Source organism: Aricia agestis, chromosome 21 (assembly GCF_905147365.1).
Source record: "Aricia agestis chromosome 21, ilAriAges1.1, whole genome shotgun sequence".
Classification (NCBI taxonomy): domain Eukaryota; kingdom Metazoa; phylum Arthropoda; class Insecta; order Lepidoptera; family Lycaenidae; genus Aricia; species Aricia agestis.
The window spans coordinates 4,771,965-4,785,020 of record NC_056426.1 but is presented as its reverse complement, the minus strand read 5'-3'; the positions used below and the strand labels follow the sequence as shown (position 1 = coordinate 4,785,020).

Here is a 13,056-nt window from a genome sequence, read left to right as displayed (position 1 = left end):
CCTGATCTCTCGCCAGTCGTGTCGGTCTTCCGTCCCACTGGGTTATGAGAGTAAAGGAATAGAGAGTGTTCATGTGTACTGCGTACACACTTGGACACTATAAAATTACTTCTGCGTAGCTGGCCTGGTTTCAATGAAACCGGCCACCGTCACCGAAACCGGTGTGGGAGCTATTATTACTTAAGGAGAGTACTCTGTACTCGATTCTCATTATAATTATGTAATAAAATAGGTACTTCATTTTTTTCGCATTTCCCTTTAAATAAATGTATCATGGATATTAATTACTAAGTAAATTACGCGGCTAGGCAAGTAGGCATACTATGCGGCCGGCGCGGCGGCGCGGCGGCGCGCGGCGTGCGCCACCAAAGAAACACCGCGCCGCTCTATTGAGGCGCCGCTACCCTTCCCATGAAGCGAATACAAAATTGTTGAGTTGGGTAAATAATTATTTAACTTTAAGCTACATTTACTCAGTGATCAATTATTTATATATTTTTTTTAATCTAATATAATATCCAAATAACACGTCCTCAAGTATAAACATGTCTCACCAGTCATGCAGTACGGTTACAGGCGATAAACGAATTGTGCCGTAACGTAGTAGCGAGCGTCATCATGTTACACTATGAACCTGCATTTCAATTCATTCAATTTAAATTTCGGTTGCCGTTTCAAAGAATCTTTTCAATCCGGATTTCTGCCGAAATTCAAGTGTCTCGTTAAAAAGCGCCAATTCGACACTGATCGACGCCGTTTTGAATGTCTTTTAAAAATGGCATTTCAAGTTAGGGTCAATTCAGACCGCAACGCGACGCGTAGATGCATTTCTAAATTTGTATTGAATCGACAGATTTGCGTGACGTCTCATACAATTGAAGTTTGTCGAATCCATAAGAAATGCATTTACGCGTCGCGTTGCGATCTGAAATCTGAATTGACCCTAAGCCCAATAGCGCATTGGCGGCTCGGCCGCAGCGGCCAGGTTGCGGCCAGGCAGCGCCCAGGTCGAGATAGATATGAGATAGATAATATTATAATAAATACCTTAGTATGAACTACGAAGCTGCCATAGACCACGAGCACCTGGCCGCCGCGGCCTAGCCGCTAGTGCGCTATTGGTCTCTGGCTAGAATATTAGTGTTTGGGTTTTTAATAAATAAATAAAATAACACTCACAATACAATACTTGGCGTCAGGCGGACACTGGTTCAGGCGGGCCGCGCTGCGGTTGTTGCAAGGTGTTATCGACCCCACGCCGTCGCTGTACTGCCCGCACTGCCAGCACTTGATGCCAGCGGTCGCCGCCGCCAGCGACACAACCAACGCCAGTGACAGTAGCGCGCTTGACATTTTCTGGAACAAAAAAAAAGTGTCAAATATTCCAAAAGAAAAATAAAATAGTCATAATGGAGAAATGAGGCACCATCGGTCCAAAGACACAGACTGTTATAAATTCAGCGAGAAACCTCTTAGGGCCAATTCAGACCGCAACGCGACGACTGACGAGGCGAGGCGCGGCACGGCATAAATTTGTATGGATTTGACGGATCTCAATTGCGTGAGACGTCTGTCAAATCCATACAAATTGCGGTCTGAATCAACCCTTAGGGTCAATTCAGACCGCAACGCGATGCGTAGAGGCATTTCTAAATTTGTATGGATTTGACAGATTTGCAAGACGTCTCACGCTCCCGAAATCTGTCAATTCAGTACAGAATTTATGCATATTATCTACGCGATGCGTTGGGGTCTGAATGAACCCTTACAAAGACACAAACTATTATAAATTCAGCGGGAGACCTTATGAGATTGTTATAAATCCCAAAACAAAAATCTCTAACTTTTTATGAGTTTACAACAGTTTGCTACATACTTAGTTCCAACCGAGTATCCAAACACGATGTCGCTTCATTTTTTTTAAACAACAGTGGGCTCAATCATAATATCAAACGGTGTATGGCCAAATTACATTTACTGCGATCAACTAGTTACTTTACAAAAAACATACACAACTTATTTTACGGGTCTGCAAAAACTTCTCACAATTCTAACAGCTCTAAAACGCTATACACTTTGACCCCGAATCTTGGCTTTTCATAACCTCAAAGCGCGGATTCCCCAGGGAGTCGCGGGATTTATGTTAGCAACCCGTCATTCGACTTGGGAAGGTCGGGTATGATTTAAGTCTTGTGTTATCAGTGTTGCTAGTTGCTACTTGCTAGATGTTTTGCTGATTGTTTCGAAGTACAAAAAGTATAAGGGCCTGTTTCACCAGTTCCAAATAGGCTATCCACCACTTAACTTGACAGATAGAGGATGGTGAATCTGTCAAAAAAGTTGTGGATAGCCTATCCGGCACTTTATCAGGAAGTGGTGAAACAGGCCATAAGACTTAAATATTATAGTCTTACTTTAGGCAGACTTTAGGTTATGATTTAAACGTAAAAAGAGTATGTGGCTCGATTCTCATTCCAAGATGTTGCAATGCATTTTGAAATGAGAACAAATTCAAATTCAAAATTGGAACAAGCAGCCCAACAATGCGAGTGGCAAGTCTGTAAATTTAATGTATATTTCTTCAAATTGTTCCCAGCTATCTGTGCTCTGTCTCGATAAAAATATAAAATTATTAATTAATATATTATAATTTATAAATAATATTTGATGCTTAGAGCTTTAAAAATACTTTTTTATTTTGATGCTAATATTATAATTTATAATCGATTAGAATAACAATTCTAATCGATTTGTGATTCAAGAAGAATATTTATATATTGTACCATCGAAGAAATTGATTCCTAGGCAGTTGACATACCAACGTCATTTGGTCGGATCATGTCAATTTAATGCAGGGTCGATTCAGACGCAACGCGACGCGTAGATGCATTTCTAAATTTATATGGATTTGACAGACTCGCAAGACGTCTCACGCAATTGAAATCTGTCAAATCCATACATGCTGCGCCGCGCCTCGCCTTGCCTCGTCACCTTGCGGTCTGAATTGACCAATTGTGATCTGTTGGTTGGGTTTTACGTAACGTGACCAAACTACGTAGGTCCCCCATCTGCCTAGGAATTAACTTCTCCTATAGTGGGTACATTATACAAATAATAAAGTATCTATACATATAATAAAATCGTAGGAAAGTCAATTCTGTACATTGAATATTTTTGAAAAATAATACTTGCGGCGTGATCTATAATCGATATGGAAGCCAAAAATATCGTTTTTAGAATTTTTGTCTGTTTGTCTGTTTGTCTGTATGTATGTCCGGGATAAACTCAGAAAGTACTGGATGGATTTACTTCAAATTTTGCAAGGATATTACTTAGAGGTCGGGTCAACACATAGGCTATATATTATAACGATATCACCTATGGTGGGGGGGAGGGGCTCCAGTTTCATTATTTTTAGTTTTTGCTCATATCGCTAAAACGGTGCGTTGTAGAGAAAAAAAGTACCGTACACAATGAAAGCTCATAAAATTTTCCACAGATTTCTCCTTTACACTTTGTATCTATCTCCACTCCTTGCCTTGCTATGAGCTTTTATCTCTCTTATCTATACACATTTCGAGTGTCGTTTGATTTATATGCAGCGAGCTTCGGCACCGGTCGTTTCTTGGGGGAGGGGGGGGCTGCGCCCCCCCCAAACCCCCCGCCCTCCTTAAAATTTTTCTCTAAACAAAACGATGTCACGGAGTTATATTTCTCCTTCTTTAAGAACAAAGTTAAAAACTACACTAAACATGCGGTTTTCGAGTGTCAATTTATTTGGGGGGGCTGCGCCCCCCACCAAGGATCGGTTACTTACAACAAAATGGTGTCGTGGCGTTTGTATTGCGTCTTATTTCTCCTTTTTAGGAACAAACTAAGTCATCTATACATATAATAAAATCGTAGGAAAGTCAATTCTGTACATTGAATATTTTTGAAAAACAATACTTGCATCGTGATCTACTCTGCTGACGCGGACGAAGTCGCGGGCACCAGCTAGTAACGAATAATTGCCGGATCGGAATAAAAAAGGCATAGAATATATTTCTACCATTTCCTACACCCAATAAATTAACATACCGAAGTTACTTCTCCGAAGCAATAAAACACTCCCGAGATAAAAATAGCCAGCAGAATAATATATAACCTCATCAACCTACGTCATTGGTCGTCCAAATGCGTTCGGATCGCTTCGGCCATTTATAATTCAGATAAAAAAAGGTAGCCCGAAGTGCTATAAAGTCGGCAAAATTATAGAGGTATAGGAGAAACGATGTTTATAGCCAAACTTGGGCTCTTGTTTATATTTAATAAGAAAATATGTTTACGTGCAATCGTCAGGCCAAGCCGAAGTATCGACGTGGGAGAGCCATGCTTCGACACGAATGGGCCGGCTCGACCGGTGAAATACCACGTTTTCACAGAAAACCGGTGTGAAACAGCGCTTGCGCTGTGTTTCGCAGAGTGAGTGAGTTTACCGGAGCCCCAATCCCCTACCCTATTGCCTTCCCTTCCCATCCCTACCCTCCCCTATTACCCTATTCCCTCTTAAACGGCCGGCAACGCACCTGCAGCTCTTCTGATGCTGCGAGTGTCCATGGGCGACGGATTTTCTTTCCATCAGGTGACCTGTTTGCTTGTTTGCCCCCCTATTTCATAAAAAAAAGCCTAGTAGAAGATATTCCTACAGGGAACAAAACTAAGTGACGATAATTTAGGATGTTAAGAGTCCGGGTGCCATCGACATTCTCATACAAACGTAATACCAAGATTCATTCCCCATAGGAGAATATTTACCATATTATTCAGCTTAGGATAGTAATTACAAAGATTCACTGCAAAATATTTACATACCAAAAAATATGAACGATAACAATTTAGTATGTAAATATGGTAATCGTTCATATTATTCATATGTAAATATTTTGCAGTGAATCTTTGTACAGGAACCTAGGTAATTACTATCTTAAGCTGAATAATAATAAAATATGGTAAATATTCTCGTATGGGAAATGATCTTGGTATTACGTTTGTATGAAAATTGCGATGGCACCCGGACTCTTAATGTGTCCTTCTGTGGTAGCTGTGACAGTAGCAGCGCTGAAATAGTTATTTCTATGTTTCTATGAGAAATAATCCAACGTTGCGAACCCCACACAATTATAATTAAAAAATTCGAAAACATCTATCTTCGTCTATCATATGACTTTTACAATGTGCCAGAAAAGGAAAACCAGATCTTTTATAGTACGCTTATTAAGTATTGTTGTTAAATAAGAATTTATTTATAATTTAAACAGTACAATATTTAATAAACACAATATACCTGGATGACCGAGCTTTGCTTGGTATAGCAAACACTCATTGACTTCGTGTTACTTAATAACGCCATCTGCTGGTCGTTAAAACAATTAGTTGCTCACATAATAGTATTATTATTCGCCAATAGATGTCAGGAAGAGTCATATTTTTCAGTTTATCGATTATCGATAAAACACGAATAAAAAGACATTTTCTGAGAATGATTCCTAGCTAGATCGATTTATCGCCCCCGAAACCCCCTATATACTAAATTTCATGAAAATCGTTGGAGCCGATTCCGAGATTCCAATTATGTATATACAATAATTGCTCGTTTAAAGATATAAGATAGAAAGCTACAATTTAATATGTCATAATATTGTAAATTACGCGCTTCTAAGCCGGGGGCTTTGCGCCTACATTATAAATTGTCGCCCGTATGAAAATAATATACAGGGTGTAACAAAAACAAGTGATAATACTTTAGGGTGTGTACGTGTTCCCTGTAGATATTTCACTGTGAAAGTAGCAGCGCTGAAAGACCAAAAATTTTTTTCACTTTTGTATGGGCAAGGGCCCGAGCGTCACGAGTTTCCCCATACAAAAGTGAAAAAAATTTTTGGTCTTTCAGCGCTGCTACTTTCACAGTGAACTCTCTACAGGGAACACGTACACACCCTAAATTATTATCACTTGTTTTTGTTACACCCTGTATATTAAGATTGAGATTTGTTATGGCATTAAAACATACAATATACAGTATATTATGTTGCCTGCGAGTGTGTTCACGGTTTGTATGGAAAACGACGAAATGTTTTGTCAAGTTTTTTGACAATGGTAATGACCGCTGTCGCCTTGAATCAACGCCTAAACTATTTACCAAACAAACTGAATTCGATTCCCAAAAAAACGAAGTGGATACAATTATCTTTTTTAAATGAAATCTTTATTATTTGAGTAGGCTTAAACGAAAAATATTGAGTTAATTTTGTACAGTCAAAGACAGATTGATATTTTGGACGTTATTAAAGTCCACACGGCGTATCGAGTGTCGAGTCACTAAACTACATGATGTAAAAATTGGTATGAAATTCTGTGCACCGTTATTTTGGTTGTAGTACTAACTACTGAAGTTACCCTTAGAGAGAATAACTCCGTAATTCGTAACGGCTAAGAATTTGGCTCTCGAATCTAAGGTCGTGGGTTCAATTCCCGCATATGAAAAATATTTCTAAATTCGGTTAGGTTAGGACTATTCATGCCTAGAATGAGTATGCATAAAGTGCTGTGCCTGATCTCTAGCCTTCACTAATGAAGAAAAAGAGAGTGCTCTTAGGATCAAATCAGACCGCAACGCGACGAGGCGAGGCGAGGCGCGGCGCGGCATTTGTATGGATTTGACAGATTTCAATTGCGTGAAACGTCTTGCGAATCTGTCAAATCCATACAAATTTAGAAATGCATCTACGGTCTGCAGTTGCGGTCTGATTCAACCCTTAGTGGACACATTGAACAGTCTACCTGTAGCCCAAGCACGGCCACCAGTAGAAATGCGAAAGTATAGACAAACTGTGGACATAAACTAAAGGTGCCGTTCCGATCTTTACCGCGGCCAATCGCGATCGAAAAAAATTCATTTAAAATGCCTCTTTATGACAGACTATAGTATATTATGTCATAGATATTATTATTTGAATTTTTAGGACCATTGTCGTAAAGTGGCATTTTAATTGAATTTTTGGAAACGAAAAATGATCAGAACGCTACCTTAAGTTTATCTCCACAGTTTGTCCATACTTTCGCATTTCTACTGGTGGCCGTGCTAGGGCTACGGGTTTTTTTAATGAAACACAATCAGCCACTATAAACTATCTGGTTAGATTTCAATGAAACCGGCCACCGTCACCATAACTGTTACTTCATCAGCGAGTTACACTGTAGACTGTACTAAAGGGGGAGTATAATATATTAATTAAGCGATCTTCGCGTCCCCGTTTTAAAGCCGCCCGCGTCCTATATTGCGTTTTTTGTACGCTCCGCTCAAATTTGTGTCAGCTGTGTTATACATTTTAAGTGATAAGTTGTTATGAATATAGTTAGTTATATTTGAAAGGGCTTATGTCGCGAACTTCTGGAGCAATTTTTATATTATTTGGCACCGATAAGAAGTAGACCACGTGAAGGATCAAGCTATCGATTTTAATATTTTTTTCAGTGGCTATAATATATTTTATACCCGTGCGCCGCCGGGGCGGGTCGCTAGTTTTTGTATATATTTATCTGAAGTACATAATACTAATATTATACATACGACAGTGTGGCGTCTGTTACCTCTTCAAGCCCAAACCCCTGAACCGATTTTGCTGCTAACTGCTAAGAGTGGTTTGCACCAACTTACTTTAACTATGACTATGACTGCAACCATAACTTTAATGTCGGCTGTACACTCTCGCCGAGACACAGCGAGACGGCCCGTGTGCGAGAGTGTAAATGGGTGCGCTCGCCTGTCTCGGACCCTCTCGGTCCGGTGTCGGTATTTAGCGCCCGAGACAAAGGGTCTCGCGAGGAAAGCGAGCGCATTACTGTACAGTCTCGCGTTTTTCACTACTAGTCGCGCCGCTAGACAGTGCAGAACAGAAAAATAACAATAATAAACGCCATTATCAGTCATTATCTGTGAGAAATAAAGTTAAATATGATTATAGATCTTTGGATTACAATGATATCTTTCGATGCATGGTGAATTAAACCATTCACCATGCATCGAAAGATATCATTGTAACTGCGATTGAACTAAGCGAGAATGTACATAATCGCACTCGGGCAAGGGGCTCTCACACGAGACTCTCGCCCGAGAGCTCTCCGCGGGAGTGTACAGCCGACATTACTATAACTACAATGCAAAATGTCAAATCTTTGGTTAAAGTCAAAAATGGACGCCATATTTAGCCATAACCATAGAGCTCGACAAGGCTTTAAATGAACGAGGCGAAAAAGGAACTAATGCTGTCATCATACAAAAACGCATTTTTTTTACAGCAGCGCCCCCGCTTACGTTCATTTAAAGCATTGTCGAACGAGCAACATACATCTGTTAAATTCTGTGGTCAAAGTTAAGGTTAAAGTTAAGTTAGCCTTAACTATAACCATAACTTTGACCATAGCTGTAACTATAACCACGCATCGGGTGCAAACCACCCTAAGTAAATTAAAATATTCTGTAGAAATTTTAATTATTTAGTCTCATTTTATATTACATACATATTTTCCCTCGCCCTTTGTATAGCGCCAAGTATTTTAGTAATTAAAGTGGAAACGTATTATTTTAATTATGAAGGTACAACATTGACAACATGCCTACGCGACACAAATTTTTACATTATAGGGTCAATTGTCAAAAATGTCGTTGTCACAGGTGCGGGTTTTATGCCGTGCCGTATCGTAAATAGCAGCTACCGTACTCTTATTTAAGTATTATAAATGATGTTTTATTATTTTATTGTATTATTATATTATGTATAGTATTATTATATATTATTATTATTATTTATGTTGAATCTGTCGTGCGTCAGGCGTAATATGTATAGGAACCACGGAAGATCAGGTACCGCGGTGCAGTGTTCTGCGCCGTGGTAATACACCTGAGTGGGTATCCTTTTCGGCATTATACAATGCACTGCCTAATGATGCCATATTATTATTTTTTTTTGTAGTTTGTGGTTTGTTTTATTTTTTCTTTTGGGTTATTGTTTGCTTTAGTGTGTGCAGTGTATTGTATTTATGTTTGAATAAAATTTTTATTATTATTATTTTTTATTAATTCAGACCACAACAACCCACAACGCAACGCGTAGATGCATTTCTGTGGCTCAGTTGGTGGGCGTGTTGGTAGCTCAAGCCGGGGGTCGCGGGTTTGAATCCCGCCGACGGAACGAAAATTTTTCAAAGTTCCTGGGTTATGGATGTGTATTAAAAATATGTGTCATATAATAAAAATCTTAAATATATGTATAGTATAAAAGTATTAAATATATTTCCGTTGTCTGGTACCTGTAACACAAGTCCTTCAACGGGGCCAGACTGATGTGGTGTGAAATTAAAAAAAAACTAAATTTGTATGGAATTCTGTCAATTTCAATTGCGAGAGACGTCTTGCAAGTCTATCAAATCCATATAAATTTAGAAATGCATCTACGCGTCGCGTTGCGCTCTGAATTGACCCAAGGGTTGGCAAGGCAATTCCAGAGTAAGTTTACTCCAGCGATCGTCTGTTCTTCGAGCTACGTGACCAGCGCAGTTCTACTTCAGCGTACTGTTTTTTTTTTTTAATGAAATAAGGGGGTAAACGAGGAAACGGGTCACCTGATGGAAAGCAACTTCCGTCGTCCATGGACACACGCAGCATCAGAAGAGCTGCAAGTGCGTTCCCGACCTTTTAAGAGGGAATAGGGTAATAGGGGAGGGTAGGGAAGGGAAGGGAAGGGAATAGTTGAGGGTAAGGAAGGGAATAGGGTAGGGGTTAGGGGATTGGGCCTCCGGTAAACTCACTCACTCGGCGAAACACAGCGCAAGCGCTGTTTCACGCCGGTTTTCTGTGAGAACGTGGTATTTATCTGGTCGAGCCGGCCCATTCGTGCCGAAGCATAGCTCTCCCACGTAAGATTCTAATTCTAAGCACTATGTCGGTGACTTTAGTTCTTTGACGAATTGTTTCATTTCGAAGCTTATCCGCCAAAGAAACTCCGAGCATAGCGCGCTCCATAGCACGCTGAGCAATGGAAAACTTACGAGCTAGCCCTGCTGTAAAAGGCCAGTTTATATTTATTGTCAAGGCCGTCAATGGAAAAACCTTAGATAAATTATTGGTCTCGCGCGCGCGGTCGTAGCGCGAGCGCGAGACCAGTCATTCATCTAAGGGAAAAACATAATTTAATCTAAAAAAAACTCTTCAAAACTCCATCAAAACGGGAATATTCATGGTCCCGAATTATATTTTCAATGAAATCACCCCTGGGGCGCTGACATGATTGATGACAGACCTCCGTGAAATGACAGGTGTGTTGTGATTATTACAGCAGGGATACCATGGATGGTGTCTTAAAAAACCTGTACAGATTGGGCGTTTAGTAGTTGCCATGGGCGTACCACGCGTAAGGGGGGGAAAATACCCAGGTCTGGGCCAGGGGGGGGCAAATAACCTAGGTTCTGGGCCAGAGGGGGGCAAATCAGATTTTTAGTTGTGTAGATATTGTATTGCAAACATATATAGGGGGTTTCGAGGGTGATAAATCGATCTAGCTAGGAATCATTTTTAGAAAATGTCTTTTTATTCGTGTTTTATCGAATACCGAGCAAAGCTCGGTCAAATAGCTAGTATACTATAAACGATTAGAAGGAGTGGGGCGCCCCTTCGTGGATTGCACGGACTATATATTTAGACATTAACCTATTGCAATCGATATTACGGCGGCGTTGTTCCTTCCGGTTTTGAGTTTAGTGTCAGTTTCGGTTTCGGGTCTAGCTTCGGTTTCGTTTTCGGATTTAGTTTTAGTTTCGGTTTCATTTCGGCGTTGGTTTCAGTTTCGGGTTTAGTTTCAGTTTCGGTTTCATTTCGGTCACGGCGTCGCTCATGGTTTCATTTCGGTAACGGAGTCAGTTTCAGTTTCATTTCGGTTACAACGTCGGTTTCGGTTTTGGTTCCACTTTCAATTTCGATTAAAATTTTATTAGTAGATAATGTTCTATATAAAATTCTCGTGTCACAATGTTAGGCCGCGTACTCCTTCGAAACGGCTTTACTGATTTTAACCTATATGCATATTTAGTGGGTCTGAGAATCGGCTACTGGGTACTTTTTATATTGATAAGTGCATTTGTTGAATAAATAATAGTAAATGAATGAGAATGAGACTGACGGCGACCATTGTTTCTGAATTGTGCGACGGGATAGCGATGGACGTTGCCATGGTGACATACTTATTTAGTCACTTCAATAAAATAATACGGGCGAAATACTTTATATGGCAGAGAAACGTTTGCCGGGACAGCTAGTAATAATATAAGAAAGTTATAAGCTATTAATACTATAGCAAAAAGATGCGCGTTTTCAACTTGATCGTACCTATCGCTTTCAATAATAAAATGTCGAATCTCAAAGTTTGCAGAATATCTTCAGTATTTGCATAAACATGAGCTCAAGTTTTAATTAAGTGAACTGAGTTGATGCGTTCTTCTATTGAGCTTTCGACTTGCTTTTAGCTCAAAATACTGAAAAAAATAATTTTGTTGTACTTTGATTTTGACGTTTATAGAGGACTTAATACGTAAAACTCTTAGTACGTAAAGGTCTTAGTTAACATCGCAAATGGTTCCATCGACTGCCCTGAATTACTCTCAAAAATAAATTTACGAACCAACCGACAAGGATTTCGTTACCGGCCTCTACTTGATGTACCTTCTGCAATAACTAATAATAGAAATAATGCATTTTTCTTACGAAGCACTTATGCTTTTAATAAAGTATCGCAGGACATGGACATTGACCTATTTTGTACTAAATCTAACGTTGTAAAACGACTATTGGCAAATTCATTCTTTGATTAGGATTGTATAATAATTATTGTGTTTGAGGTAAGTACTTAGCATTATTACTTGGTTTTGCTCATAACTCTCATTGTATTATTATTTTTTCTCTTGTATTTAAGTTATTTGTCTTTATCTTTCCAAAATTAGTTAATATAAGTATATTTAAGATTAATATAGTTTGACACATTTGTGCTGATTTGTATATCTAATGATTAACTTTTTACATACATGTGGAGACTTGTCATTAGCTATTTAGTTATCTAAATTATTGTACTAGCTATTTAAGTTATTTGTCTGTAAGCCTTCTGAATATAAAAAAAAAACTTTTTTTATATTTCGTTTACCGTTTTTTCTTACAATAAAAGCAGTAATTAATAATGGTAAATATAGTTTTTTAAATTATATAAAACTAGATTACTCCCAAAGCTCCGTTGCACCAAAATTAGTTTATAATCATTGTTATTCTCTTTGGTTAGGACAATGCAGGCTGATTGTCTGACAGGTAACATGATCCATGTGTCGGATCACGGATGGGCATGTAAAAAGTGGGTCCTGCACCTGATCTCTCGCCGGTCGTGTCGGTCTTCCGTCCTACTGGGTTATGGTGGGGTTATGAGAGTGAAGTAAGAGAAAGTGCTCTTGAGTACTGATCACACACTTGGGCACTATAAAATTTCCCATGCGTAACTAGCCCGGTTTCAATGAAACCGGCCACCGTCACCAAAACCTGTGTGGGGGTTATTATTATCTTGGACCTACGTGGAAAACAAAAAACAAGACCAATCAAAATTTTCAAGTCCACCAGTTCTTGGCTTCTCAATTTCCTTTATTGTGTGTTTGAAAAGATTAACGCTTGGATTAGTTCTAGAGAGTTGTGCAATTATTGTGCGCGGCTAGTTCATTACTCACGGTTAAACTGGTTGTTTAACTGGGGTTTAGATTAAAAAGAGATTGAACTCTGGTTAAAAATAGCAGCTGATTAAGTTGAGATATATGCATATATTAGAGCAGGGGTCACCAACTAGTTTTGCTTGGGGTCCATTTTAAGAAATAAAATGACCCGCACATAAAAAAAATGTAATTACGGAAATTACATAGGTATTTATTTACATATCTATGAGAAAAGTGTCAATTTTCCGTTTCTTGTTTGGAGTGAAATTGGTGCAAGTT

At 39.1% G+C, this 13,056-nt stretch overlaps 1 protein-coding gene across 1 annotated transcript in view; it reads right to left on the bottom strand.

The window, feature by feature from the left end:
* The window catches only part of LOC121737738 (ly-6/neurotoxin-like protein 1), a 100,073-nt gene that overhangs the window by 38,799 nt on the left and 48,218 nt on the right, over positions 1-13,056 (bottom strand). Inside the window, exon 2 of the mRNA XM_042129426.1 lies at positions 1,180-1,356. Within this exon, the coding sequence (XP_041985360.1) occupies positions 1,180-1,353 (174 nt within the window). The 5' untranslated portion in view covers positions 1,354-1,356. The remainder of the gene's footprint in view (positions 1-1,179; positions 1,357-13,056) is intronic.